Source organism: Prunus persica, chromosome G4, assembly GCF_000346465.2.
Source record: "Prunus persica cultivar Lovell chromosome G4, Prunus_persica_NCBIv2, whole genome shotgun sequence".
In the NCBI taxonomy this organism is placed as follows: domain Eukaryota; kingdom Viridiplantae; phylum Streptophyta; class Magnoliopsida; order Rosales; family Rosaceae; genus Prunus; species Prunus persica.
In genome coordinates this window covers 995334-1021266 of record NC_034012.1, presented here as the reverse complement: position 1 = coordinate 1021266, position 25933 = coordinate 995334, and the positions used below count along the sequence as shown (strand labels likewise).

The 25933-nt window shown below is 36.2% G+C and overlaps 2 protein-coding genes and 1 pseudogene across 5 annotated transcripts; all 3 read left to right on the top strand.

Annotated features, from left to right (window-relative positions):
- Positions 9498-10658, top strand: LOC18779065 (annotated as a pseudogene). Its single transcript, XR_002271362.1, has one exon. The product of XR_002271362.1 is annotated as an uncharacterized LOC18779065 (transcript).
- LOC18780317 (calcium-dependent protein kinase 2) lies at positions 14888-19102 on the top strand. Its single transcript, XM_007212250.2, has 8 exons — positions 14888-16039; positions 16592-16735; positions 16828-16980; positions 17254-17369; positions 17624-17791; positions 17894-18021; positions 18513-18612; positions 18689-19102. The coding sequence occupies exons 1-8, from the start codon at positions 15265-15267 to the stop codon at positions 18761-18763; spliced, it is 1659 nt and encodes a 552-aa protein (XP_007212312.2). The 5' UTR covers positions 14888-15264; the 3' UTR covers positions 18764-19102.
- Positions 21363-25762, top strand: LOC18778376. Of its 3 annotated transcripts, none has more exons than XM_020562855.1 (7): positions 21363-21858; positions 22094-22395; positions 22853-23647; positions 23940-24130; positions 24262-24468; positions 24715-24775; positions 24940-25762. In XM_020562855.1, exons 2-7 carry the CDS (start codon positions 22180-22182, stop codon positions 25540-25542), a joined length of 2073 nt encoding a protein of 690 aa, XP_020418444.1. In that variant the 5' UTR covers positions 21363-21858; positions 22094-22179; the 3' UTR covers positions 25543-25762. The 3 variants fall into 3 exon arrangements, with proteins under 3 accessions (XP_020418444.1, XP_020418445.1, XP_020418446.1); XM_020562856.1 differs by having other exon boundaries at positions 24943-25761; XM_020562857.1 differs by lacking the exon at positions 21363-21858 and having other exon boundaries at positions 22303-22418; positions 24940-25761.

Here is a 25933-nt window from a genome sequence, read left to right as displayed (position 1 = left end):
AGCCATTTATTTCCAGCTAGACAGCCAATCATTGTGTGCGCGCTTTTTCTATACAGGTAGGAGGGGGCAGTTGAGAGTGTTTTTGACCCACTCTTTGGGTCATTCTTCCCATCCCAAGAAAGAAGAATTAGGAATTTGTGGGATTCTCTTTTTCTCCATAGGCTGATAAAAATGTGAGTGTTGTGTGTTCCCCTGTTTGCTTCTTGCTGAGGACCTGGTGGTGGATCCCATGTCTGTAGAATGTTAAGAGCATTTCCAGCAAGCTCGGGCTGGGGGGGGTTTGGGCAAAAAAATCGTTTCCAGCAACAAAGTCCAGCCCGGGCAAGCCATGGGACCCAGCAGACTGGGCTGGCCCGAGGGCGACTTCGGCCCGAGCAAGCGCCCGAGCAACGTGACGTCATGGCTGACGCCAGGCTGGCGTCAGCCCTCCAGCGGTTTAATTTTTTTTACTGTTGGCGCGTGCATTGCACGCGCCAATGTTAAAAAAAATTTAAACCGAAGCGCTACAGTAGCCGCCAATGGCTACATTACACGTGGCAGCGTATTGGCTCTCCGATCATATTTTTTCCAGCAATCCAACGGTAGCCAATGTTTGTACAATAAAAAAATGAAAAAAAATGGATAAAAATTTAAAAAAATACAAAAAAATTACTGATTTTTTTTTTCTCTATACCTTATTTCCATTTTCAACATTTAAGTAAATGTCTTTGTCCTTCTACTTTTATTTATTTTTATATTACTCCATTTACTTAAGTTTACAATGTAAATAAGGAAGTACCCCATATTTGGATTCAAATAAAAATACTAGAAAATCAAATTCCCATCAAATCAAAATATGAAAAATCGGTTTTAGTGCAAAATACGATTTAGGCTAAAAATGATGGCTCATTAAGTCAATATATACTTCATATTAAAATTTCATAAAATCAAGTTTTCTTATTTGATGTGTAAGGAATAAAAGCCGCCAAAAATTATCTTGAGAAAATGATTATTCCGAAAAATCATTTTTCATACTTAGTCAAATTGCACCTCTGCTACAAAAATTCTGGGTTCGCCAATGTCTATAAATACCAACCAATACTCTTCACTTTTGACACCAAATCCTCATACTTTTTTTTTTCCTATAAATACCAACCAATATAACTAATAAAATAAAATCTTATCCGAAAATATTATCCAATATGAATAGTATTGACACGTAGAAACCAAAAAATCTTATCCGAAAATATTATCCAAATTAATTGTTTAAGTAAAAAAAGTTGTGAAAAAAACAAAAAAATGAATAGTATTTGCCATGGCAAGCCCCAACTACTGGAAACACATTTTGCTGAAGGGGGCTAGGGCAGCCACTATTCACGTGAATAGTGCCTGCCCTAGGGCTAATCTTGCCATGGCAAGAGGCAACTGGTGGAAATGCTCTAACAAAGTTGTCTCCAAATAATTCATGCAATTTGCAAAGCTATCAACTTTGCTCGCAAAAGTATACTATTATAAGGTCCTCCAAGACCAACATAGCTTTTTACATAAATGCGTGCAATTGTATTTGTACAGAGTTGAGTATAATTTGATTTGTAACACCAAATACAAAGCAAGCAGCAACAGTATGAAATTTTCTCGGAAATAATAACGTAAATTCAATAATAAAGCTGAAAAGAAAACCCAACAAAGAACATTAACTAATAGTTTACATCAGGTAATTTGCTGCAAATATCGTTTATATTCAGTTAAGGTTAGCGGAGGATTAAACTTTAACAAAATCTAAAAAGACCACCCAAAAAAAAAAAAAAAAACAAGAAATCCTTCCCGCCTCTTCCCCTTCAAATCAAATCACCACACCGCTTTTTAAAAAAAAGGCATGAGGCCCAACATTAGAAGGCCTGTGGGCCCAAATTTACTGGTGATTTATTGAATGATCTGCCCTGGGTCCAGTCCAAACCAATGGACAAATCATGTACTGGTTTTTTTTGGGTTAAATTAAGACAAAAAGATACAGTGAGTAATACGACTTTCATGACTCTGTATGCACAACCTCGTTTGTTAGATAGTTACTGGGTTGTCAAATCGATTACTGAAAAAGACCTGGCACCAATAATTTAATCCCCAATTTCTCCAAGTAAACCAGTTTTTCAAAGCACAGTTTAGATACGTATCTTATCCTCTTGCTTGGGTAGGCATAAGTGTTTAAAAGACCAATACTCATGATCCAATTTATCATTTCAAGTCTGATGATGATTTGGGAAAGAAAAAAAAAAACAGAGAAGAAATTAAGACAACCCTTAAAAGGACAATCATCATCAGTTAACATGATGGAATTAGACGACGAATCGACCAAACACAATTTGACTTGGTGCTTAAGATTAAGAAAACAAAATGCACAAGTAGGTTTCCAAAAACACATGCATCAAAAAAGAAAGCAAGATGCTCACGAATGAATGGTTTTGAAGTAGTCACCAAATTAAGAGACGCAAGCATGGCAAATACATAATTAACCTACCTGTAAAAAAACACAGAGATTAAGATTTAAGATGATATTTTGATGGTTGATCATGCTTTGAGTTTTGGCCGAACAAGAGCTCTTCTAGTCCTAGAGTTAATGATTGTATGAACAAAATTCCCACCTGACCTGATGAAGAAATGGGGGTTGCCGTCAATGCCACAGCCGGAGACTTAGGCAACATGTCATGCAAGTGGGACGACCATTTTTTGCTAATAACCTCGACTCTGCCTACACTTTCTCTCAACTGTCGTTACAAAACTAGCAAACTTTGTACCACTTGATGGACACTACTCTGAGAATGAAAATGACCTCACACCAATCTCCACTTTCACATGTTTTTATATATGCACGCATGTGTTTTTATACATGCCCGACAATATCATCTCATGATTCGAACCGTTCATTTTTAGTTGAGCAGCATCGCCCGTCAGTGTCCTGCAGGAGATGCTGGCTCTGTGTAAGTTTTGATGATCATGGTATATAGTTTTGAAACCCCATTTAAAGGCTGTTATGATCTCTGAATCTGATGAAACAAAGGTTTAGATATTGCATCAAGGTGATTGAAATCATTGTTGTTGAGGGGACCCCTTTCAGGTTTTGAATTTGAAAAAAGGCTAAGATTCTTCCTAATTATTTTAAATCAGTGATTAGAATTTAGAGTGGGGAAACTACTATTGACAGAAAAAAATAATAATAATAAAAAAACTAAATGGAATCTGCAACTGCAACCAAAGAGAAAAAAAAAATACTAGTAGGTGGTTTGATAATAAACTAATGTGATTTGGTCGCAGATTGATTGATTATTTTTATCAAGGTTGCTATATTGGTGGTCGGCTCTTTCATGGAGGAAGTGGCATGGCGTTGGCATCAATCTGGTTGTTGAAATTGTGGTGATAATAGCATGAAAATGGGGAAAAAAAATAGAGAGTAAATTTATATATCAAACAGATTAATTGCATCATTTCAAGTTCAATAATTCCTCTTACTTTCGGAAAAAAAAAAAATTTCCTCAAGGGGATTAGATTTAGACTGGCACATGACAGAGAAGCCATGGCTGACTCAACATGATTGTAACAACTCAAACCAGAGAAAACGATCGGTCCTTTCTAATCGTTGATGCATAAGGATAGAGAAAAAAAGGCCTGCCACCTGAGCTGAGCTTGTTGCTGCCAACCAAACAATAATGTTAAAAAGAAATATTAGGCATTGATTTTTTTTTCTTTTTTGTGGTGAGCTCCTTTTTGAAAAAGGGTTGATTGTGACCTCTATTTGCCTCCGCCCCTCCATCTCCATCTGGTTGAAAAAGTTGTGACACAGATATTTGATATTCAATCTTCCAAACCAAACTTGGCCTCAATAATTTTGCAAAATAATAATCTTCTTAACTTAACCCTAATTAATTTTTTTTAGATATTTAGTTATATTCACATTCTTAGTACTCTACACCATTTAATTTCTATAGACCAAAAAAATCCAAAAAATCCAAAAAATGATGGCTCTGTTGAATTTAATTTTGATTATTAAATTACTTTAATGTTCTGTTAAGTATTTTGGGTTTTTTTTTAATGAGATTTTGGAGTTTGGCTTATTTTAAGAAATTAATGACAGTTTTGTAATTTATAGGAAATTCGAAACCTCTTTGTTATGTTATAAATGAATTTTTGTTGTATTTTTAAAGTCCATTTCATAAAGATTTTTTTTATAAATATTTTGAATCACTCTAAAATTTTACAACCTAGTTGAAAATGTCATCTGTTAGTATGAAAATTGTATTGTCATTTCCTAGACTCTAGCATTGGTTAGGAATTAGTGTGTGAACGTGTTTTACTGGAAGCTTTGGTGCAACACATTCATTCTGGATCTTTGAAGTATGACATGATCGATATGAGAAACTGAGTTCAGGTAAATCATGACATAATCATGCATTCATAATAGGATTCCTAGTTGGAGTTATTTTCAATCAAGTATTTTCATGTTAATCCTATTTTTAATAGGATTAGATTTTATATCTTGAGATTACTTTCCTAGTTAAACTCTATTTTGATTTAAGTTAAAATATTATATTGATACCTAATTGGTCTCTTTGATAAAGATTGTTATCTTGAATAACAATCCTTGCATAAGTTGACGATTTGATTAGTATTAGTGGGCTGAATGTTTTTTTACGTTTTTGATCCTGTGCCCATTTTTAAATCACAACAAATAGTCATAGTTGAATAGGTTTAGTGGGTGTTCATATTGCATCAGGTTTAGGAGTCTTAATTGAAATGGGTTTGGCATTTGTGGGATGCTATTTGACTAGGCATAGGGAACCTTGAATAAAAGGAGGACGCCTCTCCTTGGTTATGTGGGCTTTTGATATTTTGTGTGGAGCATATAGAATTCTAAGGAAAAAGCTGCTGTGCATTTATTTGAGATAAATCATCAAGTGTTAAACGTTTTACTTGGTGATTTATCAAACACTTTAATCATTCATATCGCATTCATATGCATATCGGTGACTGAGAAAGTAGGGGACACCAAGATCGTTGTGGCGGTCTTTCTCCGGTGAGCTTGAATCGATCGTGACCAGTATCGAATTCAACATAAGGAGAGTTGGAAGAACTCCGGCGAGCTTGAAGCAATCGTGACCAGTATTGCGTTCAACATAAGGAGTGTCGAAGATCATCCCGTGACAGAAGTTGAGTTACGAAGAAGTCGGTAAACATTATCTAGAATGAGTCTAGGATAAGTGTGTGAGTACTTCTTGTAATCATCGTTCTATAGTGGATTTGAGTTGGACTGAGGAGTCCCGTGGATTTTCCCCAGAGGTGGGGTTTTACCACGTAAAATAATTATCTGCGTGTTCTTTTATTTTAAGCTTTGCACATCTCAGGATTGATATATCAATCCTGCTCCAAAGGTTGATCATTATTTATTGCAAAAATTCGAATTAGCTTGTTTAACATTCTCCAGGCATATATAGATATCCTACAGGTATTTTCATCATCAAATGCTTCATTATTGTAAAAATAATTCATGCATAGGATGTTGCTGCAAAAATTGCAGACCTATAGGACCTATGTAGTTGGTTTTTTGGTAATTCATGCAACTTGTTACTCAAACTGGAGCGCCAAGTTGCAGAACGTCACAAAGATTGAGTGGACTAGCCAACAAAACCAACCAGAACAAGATAAAGCAAAAAATTTGTATAGAAGGGTCGCACAAATTGCACTCTTCTTAGCTTTAGAGCTCCTCATGTGCAGTGCAGATAATGAAAATCCTGCAAGAAAACAAAAAGGGACGATCAAATTTGGGGTTTCAGAAAAGAATCAAATCAAGAAAAGGGTAAATTAAAATTAAAATTTGATAATTTTAATTGGAGTTTCCACAGACAGGAAAAAGATTTTCATGCAACGGAGATAACACTTTTTGTTATCCTCAGCCGATAACGCAATGACACTTGAGTTAACTTTTCCACGTATCATTGTGTTATTGGTTGAAGATTGTAAAACAGTGTTATCCCCTTTATAAGTAAATTTTTCTGCACAGAGAGAGATGTTTGCTGCAACTACAAAATATTACATAGTATCTGGTGCAAGAAGCACATGTTCTTGGCCAACCTGACAACACAAAGCCTCTGCTACCCGACAAAACCTCCAACAAAAGCTCTCTCATAATACTTCTCCTTTTATATATATAATTTTATGTTAGTACAATATACAAGAATCTCATGTTAAAATACAGGGGTGACTTTCTTGACATATTCGTAATAAAATAATATCCCATGCTTCACCCGAGTACAATCATTCATTCCTCAGCCTTGTGATTCTCTGGATCCATTCATTTTAATCCCAAATTGAATTTTATAAAGTACCCATCTTGCCACCATCAAATCATATGCTAAACACTGAGCTTAGCAGAGGGTTTTTTAATTTTATTTTATTTTTATTTTTGTAATTAAGTAGCAGGTGGGATTCTTATTCTACATAATTGACGCACATACATTATTAGAGCATTCACAATGAATTTCTTATCTATCTCTTAATTCCGATAAGAGAGAAATGACTTTTAGCAGTTTCCTATAAGTTAATGCTACTTTATTTAATGAATATTTCAAAATATTTAATTAATAATAATAATTTTTTAATAGAAATTGACCAATTATAAAAGAGTTATAGCATTTATAAGTCTCTAAACTAGAGAGCATGATTGAAGTTTAAATTTTATAGAGAGCTCATAAAATAATTTTTATATATTTTTAGTTAAACATTTTTAAAAAAAATAAAAAATATGATTGTGGATGCTCTTAACACACTAATTTACATGAAACTTATAACTCAAGTGATTATAAATATTTATCCTTACATTCAGAGTACCATATTCGATTCTCAAATCTCTAATGTCGCTTGTATCCAAAAAATAGTTGCTTTTGGCAATCAATCGAAGATGGTTCATTGTAACAAATTTGTTGCAACGCATGACGTAATATGGAGCTTGATATATATATATATATATATATACAGTCCCCTTCTATTGAGGGATCCCTCAAATAATTTTATTTGAGGGACGCCCTTTAGGGTACCCTACAATTCTTTTCCCAATAATCCAAACCATCTATTTTTTAGGTATTCATTCATAGATCATCCTTACAAAAAATTAGACAAATCGAAAACCGTTTCGACATCCAATTGTGTCTTACAAAATCAATGAACACGGTGCTTTAAGAAAAGTACTAAAATTTCAATAACTCAATTGAGTGGTCACATGATATCGGATTCAAGTGATTTTTTGTAGAGATGATCTTTGAATGAGTATCTACAAAATAGACGGTTTGGATTAGTGAAATACAATCCGGAGTGGGGCCTACAAGGGGTGTCCCTCAAATAAGCTTATTTGAGGGATCCCTCAATGGAAGCTCTCTGTATATATATATATATATATATATATATTTAAACAGTAGTGATGGGGGTGGGGTCCATGCAAGTACTTGTAAAATATTCCACTTTTATTGCCGTCATTGATTTTGCAGATTCGACAGGTTTCTATCTGATTGGACGGTTTATACACAGCATAGTACTCCTGCGGCACATGCACACAATCACCGCGCCACACTTCAAAATTACTCCGGGCATCAATTAGTGATCCATTATTAACCGTTGGATCATTTTGTAGTTTTGATCTGGTGGAGCTGACATACATAACAAGAGATAGCATAGGATACGTTGATTGCAATATTGATTGGTCCATCACAAGACAGAGTTAGGTACTTGGGGGTCAGGTCAGGGTGCACCTCTAGAGTCTAGACTGTGAACCCATCATCCATGGGCCCATGGCTAGCGGGTCCCAGCCAATGTTTGGTCATTGAAAGCCCAGGTCCCCCGACAGAATCCCACACAATGAGGCCAGTACAAGGGTGAGGAGTCCTCACAAAAGGAAGAGGGGTCCTCTCTTGAGAGAAACATGAAATATCAATTTTATTATCCTCCAAGGTTCTTAGAATCCCAACTGGATAACAACTGCAACTTGAAGTTATGGTGGAGATGAGTCAATATGGAAAGTTAATTGTGTAATCTACGCCAGTTAACCATTGTCAACTATGCATCTATTATGTAACATACGTCAATCAACTTGCTTGATCGTCCATTTATTGTATAACTTAGGCCAATCAACAATTGCAATCGTGCATTCATTATATAACATACGTCCATTAATGATTGTCAGCTGTCAGTCCATTATATAACCTAATGCCAACTGTGCATTCATTTGTTACATACGTCAATCATTCATCCAGAATATAACTTAAGTCGGTCAACAATTGACACCGTCTATCGACACACAAAACGTTAGCGTTACCCAAATTTTTTGACGGGAATGATAAATATGTACTGAAAAATGCATATATAGTATAATATAGTGATGATGAAAATTCATATCAAATTGTTCATTGTATTATTGTAGTGTGCCACACATAATCATATATCATAATGAGTTTTAAGTTTTAAGAGTACTATATGGTCAGATGCTTCTAGAATCCCATTAATTCTTATAATCTCAAGCACATAAAACTCCATTACTATATCAAGCTTAGTCCATTGAATTTGGGCCATTGGATTGTGGAAATTGTGAAATAATGGAAAATGAATAATGTGATAAAGCTTCACTTGTTTACTTCACAAACGACAAGTCCTTTGTTGGCCCCCACCCCACTATTGTTATTTTGGACCGTCTAATGTGGTCTTCACAAGACTTAGCTTTTCTATCCCAAGTGGGGATTATTTTAACCACAAACCCAAACTGATTACCTCCTAAACCATCAATTATGCAGAGGCTAAATTTTCTAGTCACCATCATTAGCCACCCCCCTCCCCACATCATCCTAAACCTTTTATTTTTCCTTCATCAAATTATTTAGCGGATCACTGTTCATCCACTTGGCATGGACTGACCCTTGAAGCGGGACCCGCAGCTTTGGAAGCACCCACGTGGTGGGTTTTCAGAGGAGGACGTACCCACGTGGATTATTATATGCATTTGTCATTTGACGTAGTCAAACAAGACGGGTCTGGCGTTAGGGCCCCGTTTTGTGAAGAGGGGAATACCGACGTGGTGGATGGATACTTTTTATTTTTACATAAGAGCGCGTTCCTAACAATCCCCATTGCTGATTTTTTTTTTCTTCATTATTATTTGATGCTTTTAGGAGGTGCATGAGTAATTATTGTATTTCAATACCATATAATTATTTCTTGAGGTGCATGTGCACAACTGTCATTAGCTTTCCTCTTGCTATTTTGTATCAAGATAAGAATTTTTTTTTTTCAGTTCACCGGCAAGTATTTCGTCCAAAAACAAAAGGTTCACGCTAGATAGGCAAGTGGTCCACACGTGCTGATGGGAGCGCGTGTAATGGATGAATGACTCTATTGGAATTTCACTATTTTTTACAGTTTTGTGAACTTGTGGCGTCTTTTTAATGTCACCATGCATCTTGTTAGAGAGAGAGCTCATAAGGAAATGCGGACAAAATGAGATTCAAATGCAAATGAAATGAATTATTGGGTTCGCTTGTGGGGGGGCCTTGCCAAATGGAAATGCTCTCTATATATACACTTGACCAGCCCTCCAAAGCCCAGCTTTATGCGTAAGCCAATATAATAAATAATTTAAATGGAGCTGTGAAATTGGGTTTCGTGGGTTTTTTCCTTTCCTCAATTGGGTCGCCGGGAATTATCGATTCCGTCGTGGGAATCTGATTGATTATGACATATGGCGAAGGGCCGGAAACTGACGCAGAGCCGCAGCGAACGGTTGCTCGGAAGCTACAGCAGCTACAGCCACGCTCATGACTCGCCGGAGCTCGGCGAAGACGACGTCTGGTCGACGGTGAACACCGTGGACGAAAGGGAAGACCCCGAAATCGAAAATTCGCACGGAGATTGGAGCCCACGCGCCTCCGCTGAGACAAACGGGGGCGTCTCGTCGAGGAGGAGCCGCCGAATTGCACGGGAAGACGGAAACGTGGGTGGCCTGTCATTGGCTTTTGACGATTCCGGAAAAACGGCGTCATCACCTAGGATCGTGCACCAGTTCCGCGGACACGACAGCGTGGCGTCCCCACGTGTGCACCACATGGCCACGTCAGCTCCCGTGAACGTGCCGGACTGGAGCAAGATTCTCCGGGTCGACTCGGTGGACTCCCTGTACGAGTTGGACGAGAGTTGGATGGGAATGACTCGGAGATTATCCCGCCACACGAGTACCTAGCGCGTGAATACACGCGCGGCGCGACGTCGGTTTTCGAAGGCGTCGGGCGGACCCTGAAGGGCTGGGACATGCGGCGGGTAAGGGACGCGGTGTGGAGCCGGACCGGGTTTGATGGTTAATTGTGATTAGTGTTAGGATTAGAAAGGGAGTTTTATTGTTAAAAATGATTGGATTTGGGAAGACGTGGTAGTGGAGATTTTAATCTGATTGTTGTGAAATGGTATTTTTGCACTGGGCAATGATTCAGCTGAGTTAATAGCCTCGGTTGCGAGTGAGCCCAATTTGCCCAAACATTTGAATTCTGAATTGGGGATTGGATTGAGGTCCTTCTTTGGTCTTTTTCTGTCGTGGGTTGAATTTTGGAAATCAATTTGTCTTAGTTGGTAATATAATTTGGTAATTTATGAGCTTCCGGTACCGCCTCCTGTGATTTTTTATTTTTTATTTTTGAATATTAAATTCACACATGTTATACGAATGTTAGAATTTGAACCTAGTATTTTACTTAGGAGAACAATTACTCTAATGAGATCTTGTCTCGCATGTGAACTTTTAAGAGTATTGTTTTATGAAATTTTTTAGCTCTTATTTTCCTCAATTCTTGATAAACTATGTAGGCTTTTCCAGCAATATGATTTAGATGCCTTTTTTAAATGTCATTCTTTAAGTTAAATAAAATTTGAGGATACGTGGCAATTTAATCAAAAACTGAACAGGGAAAATAAAAATGCCATTGAGTGCAATCTTGTAGTTTACTATCTTATTTCTTTAAAAATATAAAATAAAAATTTGTGTTACCGTCACATTAATTATATGTGTTTATTCATATTAATACGCTAAGTCTGCAAAAATCAACAATATCATCTATACATATAATAACACGTAAATTAATAATATCACGTAACATGATAACCCAATTTTTTTTTTCATAGTCTCACACTAATGGCCTAACTACCTGATATAACTATTATATACCTATGGAGTTTCTCCACCAAACTGTTTAAAACTTGTAGAATAAATAGATACTAAAGGTCTAGAACAATCAAATATTAGTGACTTGAAATGTGATCAGAATTCATACCATCTCCACTAGATAATTAACATCTCTCAAACCTCACAAGCCAATCTTAGTTTGAACTATAACAGAAACCTATCGTTTAACCAAACTATATTAGTTGATAAGTGTCTCAACACTTACACACACACATATATGGATAATTAAGTAGCTATCTTATTTACCCTTTATAAAAAAAATTTGACTACGATCATGTCTTCCTCAGTAACAATTAACAATAATTTTATAATAAAATTAGAGAGTTTCACTATTATGTCAAACATAGGAGTATAAATTATATATATATAAAAAACATACATGAAATTGACTTTAAAAACACACCTAAAACTCATTTACAACATAACAAAGAGGCTTTGAACATCTTATAATTTACAAAATTGCTATCGATTTTTGTAAAACAAGCCCAAACTTCAAAACTTCACCCCCAAAAAAAAAAACAAAAAAAAAACCCAAAATATAAAAACAAAATGGTAAAATAGAAAATTAGTATATTAAGTAAACTTGAAAATAGAACAGCTGGTAAGAATAGGGTTTTTTAAAGTTTATTTATAAGAATTAAATGATATAGTATTTATCTATAAAATTAGTATCAAGAATGAATATATAATTAAATATCTCGCAATGACATGTGGTTTTATTTCGTCCACCTGATATTTTCAAAGTCGTGTCAATTGCATGAAGAAAGCATGGAATCTAAAAAGAGAGAAAATAAGAGTTTGATGATGATGATGATGAGCATTGAGCATAAGGTGCGGGGGGGCCCTGATATCCAAAGCTTAGTGTTAAATCCAAATTTCCAAAGTCTAGTCAGTTAGCGTTGATTTAATAGCACAAGGACAAAGGGGAAACCAATGGCTCTCGTTGCCTGTGAGTTGTGAGTTGTGAGTTCATGAGTGAGAGAGAGAGGCAATAAAAAGGAGTTGCGTCCTTTTCTTGAAAAAGTTTTAGCCCATATACATACACTTATATATGCTTCAACTTGACAATGCCATCCATCCAATTTTTTATTATAAAAAATAAATAAAAATTATACAAGCGATATTGCGACAACAATATCTCACAATATCTCGAGTGTAAGAGTAACTACTTTATTATTATTATTAGGTATTTAAGCTATAAACCTCTTGCTGCATCAGTCCTTATAAGTTTGTAATCCGCTCCGCACAGTAAATATTGCATTTTCGTTGGCCTGGACCTTGTCAACCTGTCCTGCCCTTCCGTCCCACTCTCTATCAGCTTCCACTAAAAGCATCTGGTTTTGCTCGCTCCTGGGAGTGGGTGGGCCTCCTCATTTTTTGTCCATATTTTCTAATTCTGACTCTTCCGGCATTTATTCCCCGCCTGCCTTTGTTCTTTACTTGAAAAAAAACATTCACACTCTTCTATTATTCAAACAATTACTGGGTAAAAGTCCTCTCTCTCTCTCTCTCTCTCTCTACATTGTATGGCCTTTTATTGAAAAGAGAAATCCAACTTGAACTACAAACCGAAGCCCAATGCAGAGTCGGATTGACATTGAGTACGAGTTGATGTGGCCCTTCTTCATATGCAATGTGCATTTGCTGGGATGGGAGGATTAGGTAGATGGATCAAGGAGGGATGTAGAAGCCCATCGTCATCACTTGTGATGGTGAGAAAATGGAATGGTAGGAATAGTAGGTGACAAATTGACTGCATGTGAATTGTTGACACCAAGAGGACCAGAAAATAGTGCTAAACCCCAAATTTGTTGAATTAGGGAACGTCTTCGGTTTTCCGAGCGACTGATTATAGCAAAATTCCCGTTCAATCTCTAACTATACCCTACGAGAAGCCAGAATCAGATTTTGGGCTGCAAAGTGTAATCTCTAGTTGTAATACTAGAGTGAGTGCAAACACATTCCCTATTGATAATTAAGATGTGTGGGTGTCCAGTTCCTTTAAGTCGTAGGTCCATAATATATATGCACAAACCTACCTAAACCAGGAGGAGAGGAGCACCCATCATTAAGCTTTATGTCTTGAGGTCGGTCTCTTGGGCAAGTGAAACACCTGGGTTTGGTTTGGTTCTTATTTCAACACGTGTACGGCTACATAAAATGAATCCACACGATTTTTTGAATTTTTGAATTTTTTTTTGGTCGTGGAATCAATGGATAGCTAGCTGGCACACACGAGGAAAAATAAATTTCAAATGCTAGTCATTTGGGATGATGTTTTTTTGGTTTTTATTTATTTCTTTATTTTTTGGGTGGAGATTAAAACAGCACGACAGAACATGAACCTACAGAGATGGGGCAATAAAATAATAAATGAGAGAAAGTGATGGGATGAATAGCATCCGTAACGAGCTTTTTAAATTATCTTTTTAGATAAATTTTAGAGAGGAATTTGAAAAATATAACTCTAACATGCTTCCTATTCACTTCTTAAATACAAAAAGATTATTATGGCTCCTTATAATTTAATACTGCTTTGTTTTATGTATATTTTAAACTTTAAACTAATGTTAACTATTTTTTAATATTAATTTTTATAGAGATGGACCAATTATATTGAATTAAAAAATAATTATAGTATTTATGACTTTTGTGTGTGTTTTAGCTAAATTTTAATTATAAAAAAAAAGAGCATAATTACGGATGCTCGAAGAAACTAATTTTAATCACATTTCTGCCAACTGCTTCCTAAAAAAATTCCAAATTATTCCATTTCAAGCAATGAAAATGAAATGTGAAATCATATAAGTTTTAACTGTTATTTTTCATAGATTCAAGCTCAACAATTATAATCTGCTGGTCTATCAATAAATCATATCATCTCCTTCTTCTTCTTTTTTTTTTTCTTTTTTTTTGGGTCGACATCTCCTTCTTCTTTATGGGTTCAAATTCCAATCTAAATTATGATTTTCTTTTTGGACTTGGTCATTGCCTGCCATCTAATAAGTCGTTAATTACTAACTTTGCCCTCCACAGAGAAAATCAATGATGATAAAATAATAATAAGAATGTAGGCCCAAAAAAAAGAGAATTACGTCCGCAACATGTTATGCGTGATAATTTTTTTACATGGCAATCTTTTTATGCAAGAGAAGAGAATAGAATATGGCACATCTTAAATATAACTAAGCAGTCACTTTCGTGTGAATTGGAGTTTAAGGCACACTGACCATACAAAAATATCAAAAACTCTATAAAATCGCAATTTTCTATCTTTTTAATAGATATTTTTTCCTTTTTCTCTTGGGAAATTTAATTAATTTTTTTTTTCTTCAGTTTTTGTATTCGCAAATTTGCTTAATAAACTTACCAAGTTAATTAGCCAAGCAGATGAAATGATCTTGGTTTGGTATCTCCTTTTTGAATGGAAACTACCACATGGGGATGGGGCCTAAGATTTGTTAACTTAAGGGTAAAATCCAAGATTTATGAAAACGAAAGGAAAACTATCACAAAATCAAGTTACAATACAAGTAAAATTTATTAATTATACTTCTTTACTAATTGGCATTAAAATCCCCTTGAATAAAAATTTAGTATTAAAATCTTTACATAACTTCTTTAATAAGCAAAGCATTACCGTTTGTGTTTATATTTGGTGAAATTGTTTAATCCCGACAAATTGGTACCACACCTTCAAATTTCCCGGAAAGAGAAGCAAATTTTCTTGTTTCTTTTTAGACTACTGAAATTCAGCTCCGCGTCAACACGCAGTATTCAAAATTTCCTATGTAGACGAAACAATGGTCGCACAACTTTCTCAATAACTATCAAACTTGATCTGGGGTTTGCTTAAATTCCTTAAAGATCAGATTTTTTGGGTTGCCTGCCTCATCCACCATTTTATCTTTCTTGTCCTACCCTCTTCATTTCTCATCGTCTCAGATTGGCTCTGAAAAATCCCAAGAAATCCAGCTCCAAAGTTGGTTTCTTTCATTGAAATTCAGCACCAAAGTCCTGATCAGAAAATGGGTTGTTGTAGCAGCAAACCAAATGCTCCAAAACCGGGTTCTAATGGGTATGGCTTAGCCACAGGTGGTGCTTTGCATCACCAACCTTATCAGCAGCCACAGCCAGCGGTTCAGCCTCTGAAAGTCTCAGCCCAACAAACCCACAACCCACCCCCACCATCCAGACCCCAACCCTTGCCACAACAACCACAGCCACAGCCAAGGCCAAAGCCACAGCCACAGCAGCCAATCCCTGTTCCAATTAAACCAGCAGCAGCACCACCAAATAGCATTCTCGGGAAGCCCTTTGATGACATTAAACAATACTACACTCTTGGCAAAGAACTGGGCAGAGGCCAATTTGGCATCACATACTTGTGCACTGAGAACTCTACTGGTCACTCTTATGCCTGCAAGTCAATTCTCAAGCGCAAACTTGTGAGCAAGAATGACAGGGATGACATCAAGAGAGAAATTCAGATTATGCAGCATTTGTCTGGACAACCAAACATTGTGGAAATCAAGGGGTCTTATGAGGACAGGTATTCTGTGCATTTAGTGATGGAGCTCTGTGCTGGCGGGGAGCTTTTCGATAGGATTATAGCACAAGGCCAATATTCGGAGAGGGCAGCAGCTGCAATTTTGCGTGACATTGTCAATGTTGTCCACATTTGTCACTTTATGGGTGTGCTTCATCGTGATCTCAAGCCTGAGAATTTCTTGTTGTCTAGCAAGGATGAAAGAGCAATGTTGAAAGCAACGGATTTCGGGTTGTCTGTTTTCATTGAGGAAGGTGAGTACTGTAAATTTGTATGATCCATGTATGTTAACCATATTCAGTTACAAATTGTAGAATTTAGAACTAGACGCTATCAGTTTGCTTATTTAACCATCTTTTGGACTGCCAAAATGGCATGTAGTTCCTATTGGTTTGATTTATGCACATCTGTCTGTCCATTTTTGTAGAACTGATTGGGTTTCTAAATGCAGTGGTTAAAAAGTTACGAGTAATGCTTTGCTGTAAATTTTTATTCTTCTAATTTTGTTGCAGATGTTATACCTTGTGAAAAGAAAATTGTGTGGTTTACTGGGAACACAGTATGTTTGTTAGTAAAGCCAAGGTTTAAGAGTAGTAAGATTAGTTAGCCCCTGTCATTTTCCTGCCTTGTGTAGTGTTGCTAATCAGATTATGATGTTTATAAACAAATTCATTACTTTTGGAGCTTCCATAAAATTCTCATTCTTATTTGGTTGTTTTGCTTCAGTTAAGGAAATCATAGTCTGAAGATTTAGTATAGTGAATAGATTCTTATGTGTTGCGACGCTTGTTTTATCTTCATCTCAGGAAAGGTGTACCGTGATATAGTAGGCAGTGCTTACTATGTTGCTCCTGAAGTGTTGCGGCGTAGTTACGGAAAGGAAATAGATATTTGGAGTGCAGGAGTTATTCTGTATATTCTACTGAGTGGTGTACCTCCATTTTGGGCTGGTAAATACAACTTCAGTGTATTTTTGCTAAACCTTCAATGTTCTCTTTGGCTGTACTTTTCTTATCAATATATCTCTCCTTTATATTTGCAGAAACTGAGAGGGCTATATTTGATGCCATATTGGAAGGAGTAATTGACTTTGAAAGTCAACCATGGCCATCAATATCAGACAGTGCCAAGGATCTAGTTAGAAAGATGCTAACACAGGACCCAAGAAAGAGAATTACTTCTGCAGAAGTTCTAGGTATCTTATCTCTTAAATACTATTTTGGTAGGACTGAAAGTTTTAACTACGTAAAACATGCTGTATAACATCAACAAGCCAAATGTAGCAGTTAAACTGAAGCTGAAAGGATAATTATAAAGCATTAAAATAATTGATTTAGCATTGTGGTTGTTATTCATTAGTGAATCAGTTAAAATAAAATTTCATCAGTTTACATTGCGCTTATTACCACTGGCTCTTGTTTTATGCTCCTGTGCTTTTTGACTAACATTTAATATTCTGTATGGTTAGAGCATCCCTGGCTCAGAGTAGGTGGAGTAGCATCAGACAAGCCAATAGATAGTGCAGTTCTCTCTAGAATGAAGCAATTCAGGGCAATGAACAAGCTCAAGCAACTTGCTTTGAAGGTAATTACCAAACTATGTTCAAAAGCTCCTATCTTTACCCAATAAAAGTTGGTAAAGTTTGCATTTCAAATAGTTTATCAGCTGCAGGCTTGAAGTTTATTTCCAGAAACAGAAGCATTATATAAGCTTGAACGTAATTAAAAAAAAGTACAAAGATTTTCTTGGTATTTGTCTTGAAGTGTTCAGAGGATTCCTTCTTTCATTACCTGTCTTATTCCTTAATAATGTTGATGCCTTTTGAAAATTTCCCCTAGGTCATAGCAGAGAATCTATCTGAAGAAGAAATTAAAGGTCTTAAAGCAATGTTCACCAATATGGACACTGACAAGAGTGGTACAATAACTTACGAAGAACTGAAGACAGGTTTAGCGCGTATTGGGTCGCGTCTGTCAGAAGCCGAAGTTAGGCAACTCATGGATGCTGTAAGTAAATATCAATTTTCCAGGAACTCAATTTGTTGCTGACTGTCATGCCTCGCTTTTTCATAAATGTCTGGAAATCTTGTAATTTCTGTGTAATTTCAGGCTGATGTGGATGGAAATGGATCGATTGACTACATTGAATTTATATCTGCTACTATGCACAGACAAAGATTAGAAAGAGATGAGCACCTGTACAAAGCATTTCAGTATTTTGACAAGGATAGCAGTGGGTGAGTTGAGTTTTTTTTGTTTGGTACTTCGGGTACTTACTGATCTCTTACTGGATTTCTGCTCTTTTCTATTTTAGTTTATTTTTATCATAAATAAAGTTAAATTCAATTATTTGATCCAACTGGCGGAAATGAAAAACATTGGATACTTTCTCATTATGATTATACCATATATTTAACTTTACATACTTTTCTTGTTTATAGACATTTCAGTTGTCTTCTTTTTCAACCTTCTAAATTGTGGTGTATTGATGTTGAAGTGAAGTTTCATTGGCTTATGGCTTGCCTAAAGTCTTTTGATTCATGAATTTAATCAAGGTGGAATTTATCCAACCTGTTTGTCAAGGGACTAGGCAGTTAATAATTAATAGGTTGATTAGATTGTAATATAAATTTAAGGAGCCAAACAATTGTAGGGTTTTATATCTTTACATCATTCAGTCATATAAGGAAAGTTAATGAAGTTCATCACTGTCAATTTCCACTAACAGGTATATTACAAGAGATGAATTAGAGGCTGCTATGAAGGAGCACGCAATGGGCGATGAAAACACCATAAGAGAAATAATTTCGGAGGTTGATGCAGATAATGTAAGTGATTTACAATTTTCAAATATCTTTAACTTTTTCTCTGTAACTTTTTATGCTGATCTATTCAAATTAATAGGACGGGAGGATAAACTATTCGGAGTTCTGTGCAATGATGAGAAGTGGAACTCAACAACCAGGAAAGCTCTTTTAATGCCACTAATGGGTGCTTCTGAATTTTACAAGCAGAAGTGAATTATCATGGATGTGACCTGCGTTAGTGAGTTTAACTGTTACCAGAGCATTATCAATGGGAGGTATGAGATAGACTAGACCGTTGTGAATCTTGATTGAAAAATGCGCAGTTTTAGCACGTGAAGATAGAGTTTGGTTTTGATTACTTGGTTGTGTTTCTCTGCATCTATTTACCGGTTATCTTATTTTTTGAAGTTCCTGTTCAATCTTGTTTTGAACTTTTTGCCTGAATATACAATGATTTTGTTTAACTGAAAAGGTTCTCGTTGTCAAATAAATGTGAATAATAGTATGCGGACGATGAATCTGTAAGAGGAGCAATGACAGAAAACAGAAACGAGAGAACAGGATTTTGGCAGAAGTTTCAATAATGAATGTGTGAGTGGTTAAAATGCTTAGAATCCCTTTGGAATTTACCCTTTTGTGTAATATATTGAAATCTTCCATAGAGCAATATAGTGACTAACTCTGTGATCCAAGTAAACCCGACCCCTTTCGTTGCTATTTTCTTCTTCCACAATGACTATAATATAGGCAGTTATGATCATATAATATACAGCTGCCGTAGATTCATGAGAAGGACATTCTTTTTTCACTGTGAGCTTAACACGTACCAACAGCTAAGTCTCCGATTGCCACGTGTAAGGAAGGGTTTTAATATCAGATGACGAGTTGAGAAAAGAATGGGGCTAAAATAGAGTTTTTGCTCAATCTCACATCGCAAGAGCTTGTAACTCAAGTGGTTAATAATAGTTATTCATGTACCCGATGTCTTGTATTCGAATCCTCTTCTCTCCAATATCATGTGTGAAAAACTCCTCCATCTCCTCTGTTACATGTAGTGTGAAGCTAAACTGAAAGAGAGCACACACCTTAAACATCGAAAAACTTTTCATCACTGTTCACAAGACAAACAAAATAAATATACGACACAGCCCTAGACCTACTTAGACAACTTTCAGCCCCACCCCAGGGTTCTTATTAGAATACTATTGTCTTGAAAATTAGAAAGCCGGTGAATGTGAATCAAGGGGTGTTTGTGTGTGCACTCATTATTAACAGGGCTTTCTTTTTCACCCTCCATCCAGCACTGCAGCACAGTTTCCATAGAACCCTGAAGACAGATTTGTTTATGGCAATGGTTTTGGGCACCCACAGTTTTCATAATCTGAACAACCCTCCAAGTGAAAAGACTAATCTGCCCTTGATTACGTTGGCTTCAAGCGTTGATCACCAAGTCAACGTTGCCAGGGCTCATCTGTCTTCTGCTGAAACCTGATTAGGAAAGAGCAAAGTGCCCCAGATGGTGGATTTTTTGTTTAAAATTAGAAGGATGGTATCCAAGGATTTTTTTAACCTTCATATTCCCTGACACAAATTGCATCAAAGAGACAAGCATTTGAGTTTCCGTTCCACGTGAGGTTGCAATTCTATAATGTTGGCCACTGACCATTTTATATGCACGTGTGCTCACCATCTTTTTTATACTTGCATACCTGGGAAACAGGGGTAATGAGACTCCCTAAGTCAAGAAGGACCTCAAATTACTAACTTTTCATTTCTCTAATCGTCACCCCTTGATTGTTAATTTTGCATTACTGACATAATTGTTGAATGATTAATCTGTAACTAAGGGTACCAAAATACAAAGACATGCTTTGGGTTAAGATTAATTAGCGCTCGATACAAGAACACGACATGATACAGCTCGATTGCCATCCCTACACTAATGGAATTTTGCAAAACTGGTTTAGCATATAACAGGTTCATAAGCATATTAATCCAAATGGGAGGGAACCATACAAAGCCTGGTTGGGTCAGAGGTAAAGTAAAGGGGTAAGTTATTATATGTCTTTACTTGATGAGCAAACTAAGCATTGTTTATTCACATAAAATATAGAGAAAGTGCATAGGATGCTCTAATCTTGCATTGCTGAAATATGAGGTACCAGCTTCACCACTTCCATAAGAAGACAATGTTGTTAGATATTTAATCAGAACTGTGAGTTGTTGTCACCAAATTGTGAGACTCAAAGCTCTTTTTTAAAAAGAGAAAAAAAGTTAAATAGGTCAGATGCCTTGTTGGGTTCTAAGTTTTAGTGTTCCTAATATAAAAAAACAAATGAATTACAGTGTTTTCAGTAGCAGTTTCAACATTTATGACCAACATTACTCAAAGGCCCCATTTGGTTCATGAGAAAGGAGATCTAGGATGGGAAATCAATTGCTTTCTCATGTTTGGTAAGTTCAGGTATGAGAAATGGTTGCCCGACACATGAGAAAGTAGGGGGAAAAGTGAAGTCCTCCTCCCAACTTGAGTTTTGTTTTTCCTCCTCTTGGGAAGGTTGGTTTGGGAAAATGAATCAACATTAAATGCACATTTTTCATAACAATTTTGTCCATATTAACAATTTAGAATTATAATATATTATTAAATGCATTCTTTTTTTATTTGATTTAATATGGGTATAATTAGAAAATTATACAAACTTTGTTTTTCATTCCTACTCAAAACAAACACGGGAAAGGAAAAAAGTGATATCTCCTAATTACTTTCCCGGCATTATCAAACGTGAAAAATGAATATTCTATTTCCTATCTTTTGGAAAATAACATGGAAAGTAATTTTCCCTCAAATCCATTCCATGAACCAAATATGGCCAAAGTGATAGTCTTCTTCTTCACGCTGGCTTTTAATTTTGTGAATGTGATTCAATCAATTTCCAAAAATGTATTTTTCAATCATGTTTTGGTATTGTTATCAACTCTGATAAGAAAAGGAAACTGCTTTTGGAAAATAGATTTCATGTGGAGCCCTGAAGTCCAATGAGAGAGAAAGGGAGAAGTGCACGTGCAATTGCATGTCTGCCCCCTCGCGGTTCTTCCTTTTCCAATTTACAAAACTGAAACAAAAACCAAGCACAAAAGCCTCTTCATATTCCGATCACAATCACTCATTGTATGGAGAGTTAGAGATATCACTTTCTTCTTGGTGTTTCTCTTCTTACATTCCAGGACTTCAACACTTGCTCTGATCATCCTAAACTAACAAAAGTTGGTGATTTCTTCCTTCTGTTTGATTGACACTTTGACTCACTTCATTCCCATTTCAACTAGGCCTACTCATCTAATGCATTGATATTTATTTTTGCCACTATGCATATGCTCTGTTTGATACGGGATTGTCTTCAAGTTTAGTTCTTGAGCAATTTTGCAGTTTTGCTTCATGGGGTATCAGGGTTTTGCTTCCATATGTTAATTTTCTTTCATGATTTTCATCTTTTTATAGGATTCCTTGGTGGTTATCTACGATTTCATGCGATTCTTAATTGGTGTTGAAGATTAAAGATTTTCAAATTGGTGTTTGGCCGCCTAATGGTGGAGCTTCAGTCTTGTGCTCCCTTGGTCAATGCTTCTGCACTATGCGTAATAGAGGAAGGAATGCGAGGAGAGAGTGTCAATGTTATTGCTGAGATTTCAGCCGAATTAGAGAGAGAAAGACAGAAGAATGCAGAGCTTATGGAGAGGATACTAATTCTTGAAGCTCAAATACAGCAAAGAGATAAGGAACCTTCTCGAACAGATGGACAAGTAGGAGCACCATTTTTTGTTTGGTAGTTTCTTAGTTTTTCAACTAGTATCTGGTGCTTTATTTTCTCTGAATTTTGATTACAAACTTACAGCAATTAGAGGCTCAGTTAAAGCATTTTACTTTATGGTCCCATTAATCATGTTTTTTTTAATTTTTAATGAGAGGCATAGTTTTATCAAGCAGGGATCACATTCCTTTGGTTTTCACGTCTTCACTATTTGTTTTGACATTTTGGATAATCTGAACATGTTGAAGTAAATAAGGAGTCAAAAATGTTAGTTGTTTTATCCACGTATCAATATTGTTTTCTGTTCTTTCTTTTCAACGATCATGGTTTTTTTTTTTTCCATCAATCTTTGTGGATGAGTACTGAGTAAAGCAAATGCTGATTTGCAAAGGGTAACTGTTGCACTCAAGTTCACATGTTTATGCTACCCTCTTAACTTTTGGTTTCAGGGAAGTTGTTCCAATGCAATGGAAAGAAGCTTCAAGAAGTTCAAGAGACAGAAGATAGAACTCACTAGTAAAGGGACTGAAGATAGAAATATTATCCCAGCTGAAAGGGCTTCACAGAAGAAGCATGATAAGCAATGCTTGGCCCTTCAAGATCCAATTCTAGAAGACCGTTTAGTCAACTGGATGAGCATGGAGGAAACCCAGTTTTTGCATTTAGAAAAAGTTAAAGATGGTGACTCAGCAGACTCTGATGATACTGATGATACTGATGATGATTTCCGTGAAGAGGATTGTATTAATAATGATCATAAACAGAAGGAATATGAAGTTGTTGATAAGGGATCAGATGTGCCATGTACAAAGGATTTCTCAGGTGTGGGTGAGCCAGTATTTTCAAATGTGAACCAAGAAACAAATGAGATACCTGATACAGGACCAGATAGTAATGAGATGGAACTTACAAACCAAAACAAGAAAGAAATGAATGATTTCGGAAGTTACAATGTACCACCTAATATCCTTACTTTGGAGAAGGAGTTTCTTCATACAGGATCTGCAAGCACATCACAACAGAAAAAACCTCCAAAGGTGGCATTCTGCCCAAAAGAAGTGAAGAGAATAATTGATTCAGAATCCCTGTTACAGAAAAATGCTCAATTCCACACCATAAGGAAGATCATAGTTTTTGCATCTCTTGGTATTAGGCATGGTTGCGAAGATATATATGAGTTAGACTTCAATCATTTTAGCATTTTAAGGAAGGGAGAGCCATACATGTCTCCAAAAGATCCTGGGGTAAGAAAATTAGTGTATTATGCTGTCAAAGTTGGTCTCTTCTTGCTCTAGTTCTTGTAATTGCTGTTGTCATTACACAAAATTCTTTTGATGCCATTTCATTATGACATTTAAGTGATCACCAACTGAGGTGTTTAATGCTAAGATGAATGATCTGATTCAACTCTTATGAGATAACCCTATCCAGTTGCCGGGTTATCATATGACAAGTTTTGCTTCCAAAATACAAGTTTTTGATCTTAATCATTCTTTGTTCATCATCAAAAAAGAAATTTTATTTATTTATTACCAGGAGCATGTTCTATATGAGAATCCTGGTGTTCGGAGGAAGGTATTATATCCAAATCAACAGAACCCTACATTATGTCCTGTTCAAATACTTGAAGAAGAGAAGGCTATGCGGCCATCGGATCCTAGCTGCCCATCATGGCTGTTTCTGTGCATTAAGTATGGTGGAAGGACAAGAAATCTTCCCCAAAATGAGTAAGTTAGTATTGAGTAATTGATTTTTTGTGCGAGTGATCAAGGCCAAGGTCCCTTGTTCATGTCCTATAAATATCTAAGGATTTCTACTTGCAGCTTAACTAAATTATCTGTGCATTAATATGTTTCAGATATGTGAGGCAGCGTATGGGAAGAAACAAGCTAAAGTCTTTTGGGCCACTAATGTGCCGAATGGCAATGCTAGTTCATATTCGCAGTGGAAGCTTCTTCTTCAAGGCCTTGGGCATCGCACTTCTTTTCATGGCTGGTTTTCCTGGTGATCTGGTTCAAAGGGAAACCAAATACCGGAACTTAGATTTGCTTCAGAAATATTATAGGTATGCAGAACTAATATACTACTTGGAAATGGATATTTGTGGAGCAGAATGCAAGATAAGAGATGAGTGTCAGTTTTATGGTTTTTTTTTTCTCTTTTAAGAAAAAGAATGAAAAACCTATTCGGATAGTTTCGTATCTATAATTTTTTTTGGATTCTAAGCATCCTAATACTGTTTGTGTGGTTTTCCTGAAGAGTACATAATTTTAACAGAGCATAGGTTTTTTTTTTGTTGTTGTTGTTGCAGGACAGATGATGATGCTGAAGGAGAGGAATTATTTCTTCCACATCCCATGCCTTGTGATACAGTAAGATCACAACTTCCTACTTCATATATCTGAATACTTCTCTTTTTATGTTAAAGATTGACAACTTTTAAAACTTAGTATGCATGTGTCAAAAAGAATAAGCTAGTTTTGAGTTTCTGAAGACAAAGGTTTCTGAATTTGCTAATGATCTTGTGCTCCTTCAGCAGGCTAGTCCAGGTTCTCAGAAGTTGTGCGGTAAGACTTGTCCAACAAAAACAAAGGGGAAGAAACAAACTCACTCAAATAGCAAGCCTCATTATATGCAGAGGTCCTCATTCCCACAGACTACCCTTTCAACCTCTGCACCTTCTGCTCAATTTGGACTAGTTGGTCATACCTCTATTCAAACTCACACAATGACAACATTCCAGTCCATGCCATCTCAGTCTCAGACATCATTAGATGCTCCACCAATCTCAAACACTTTGATCCCCAATGCTGGTGGTACTAATAATAATATCTCCTATTGTAGCCAAACCCCATATCATATTTTTCCCCCACAACCAGCAAACCCTTTTGTGCCTATGATATTTTGGTCTCCCCCGAACACATTTTCTCCTGGACCTTATCAATCTAGTTATGGCTACCCGTCTTTCCCTTCTACAGGAAATTACTTTGTCCATCCACGGCCATATTACAGCCATCCCTCTTGCAGTCCTTTGATCCCCAAAATGGTAGAAGCAGTAGGGAAAAATGTTGTGGCCTCAGAGGAAGCTGATAGTGACTATGATTGCAGTTCAAGCAGTATTGAACCAAAGAAGAATTAGCAAGGTGCAATGACAGCCGATCAATTATCATACATATATGTCTTCCTTGTAAATTATCAGAACTGGAGAGAGTTATCTTATTCTTAAGAAATGAAAGAATGATGCATTTTTGGTCCTCCACTTCTCAGAGGGTATGTAATTTCCAAGTTCTTTGTTGTTCAATCTAATGCTATTCTTGCATCTGCAACACTTTTCTGTTGAAAGCAATCCTTGTCTTGTGAAAACCAAATGACCTGTCCACGTTGCACCTTTCACTTGACATATCACCTTCAGAGTTTTACATAGCTAAACAGAATCATTTTACTTTAAATTTGACAAAACAGTCCCATAATACATAATAATAAAATACATCTCCATCTCTTCAACGAATAACAAAGTATAATTCATGATA

Excerpts from the sequence above, each read along its gene's own strand:
- LOC18780317 (XM_007212250.2), top strand. The coding sequence starts at position 15,265 with ATGGGTTGTTGTAGCAGCAAACCAAATGCTCCAAAACCGGGTTCTAAT. Across the intron at positions 17,792-17,893 it reads TTAGGCAACTCATGGATGCT|GCTGATGTGGATGGAAATGG; the intron begins GTAAGTAAATAT and ends GTGTAATTTCAG. Across the intron at positions 18,613-18,688 it reads CGGAGGTTGATGCAGATAAT|GACGGGAGGATAAACTATTC; the intron begins GTAAGTGATTTA and ends TCAAATTAATAG.
- LOC18778376 (XM_020562855.1), top strand. The coding sequence starts at position 22,180 with ATGGTGGAGCTTCAGTCTTGTGCTCCCTTGGTCAATGCTTCTGCACTA. Across the intron at positions 24,469-24,714 it reads TTGCTTCAGAAATATTATAG|GACAGATGATGATGCTGAAG; the intron begins GTATGCAGAACT and ends TTGTTGTTGCAG. Across the intron at positions 24,776-24,939 it reads ATCCCATGCCTTGTGATACA|CAGGCTAGTCCAGGTTCTCA; the intron begins GTAAGATCACAA and ends GTGCTCCTTCAG.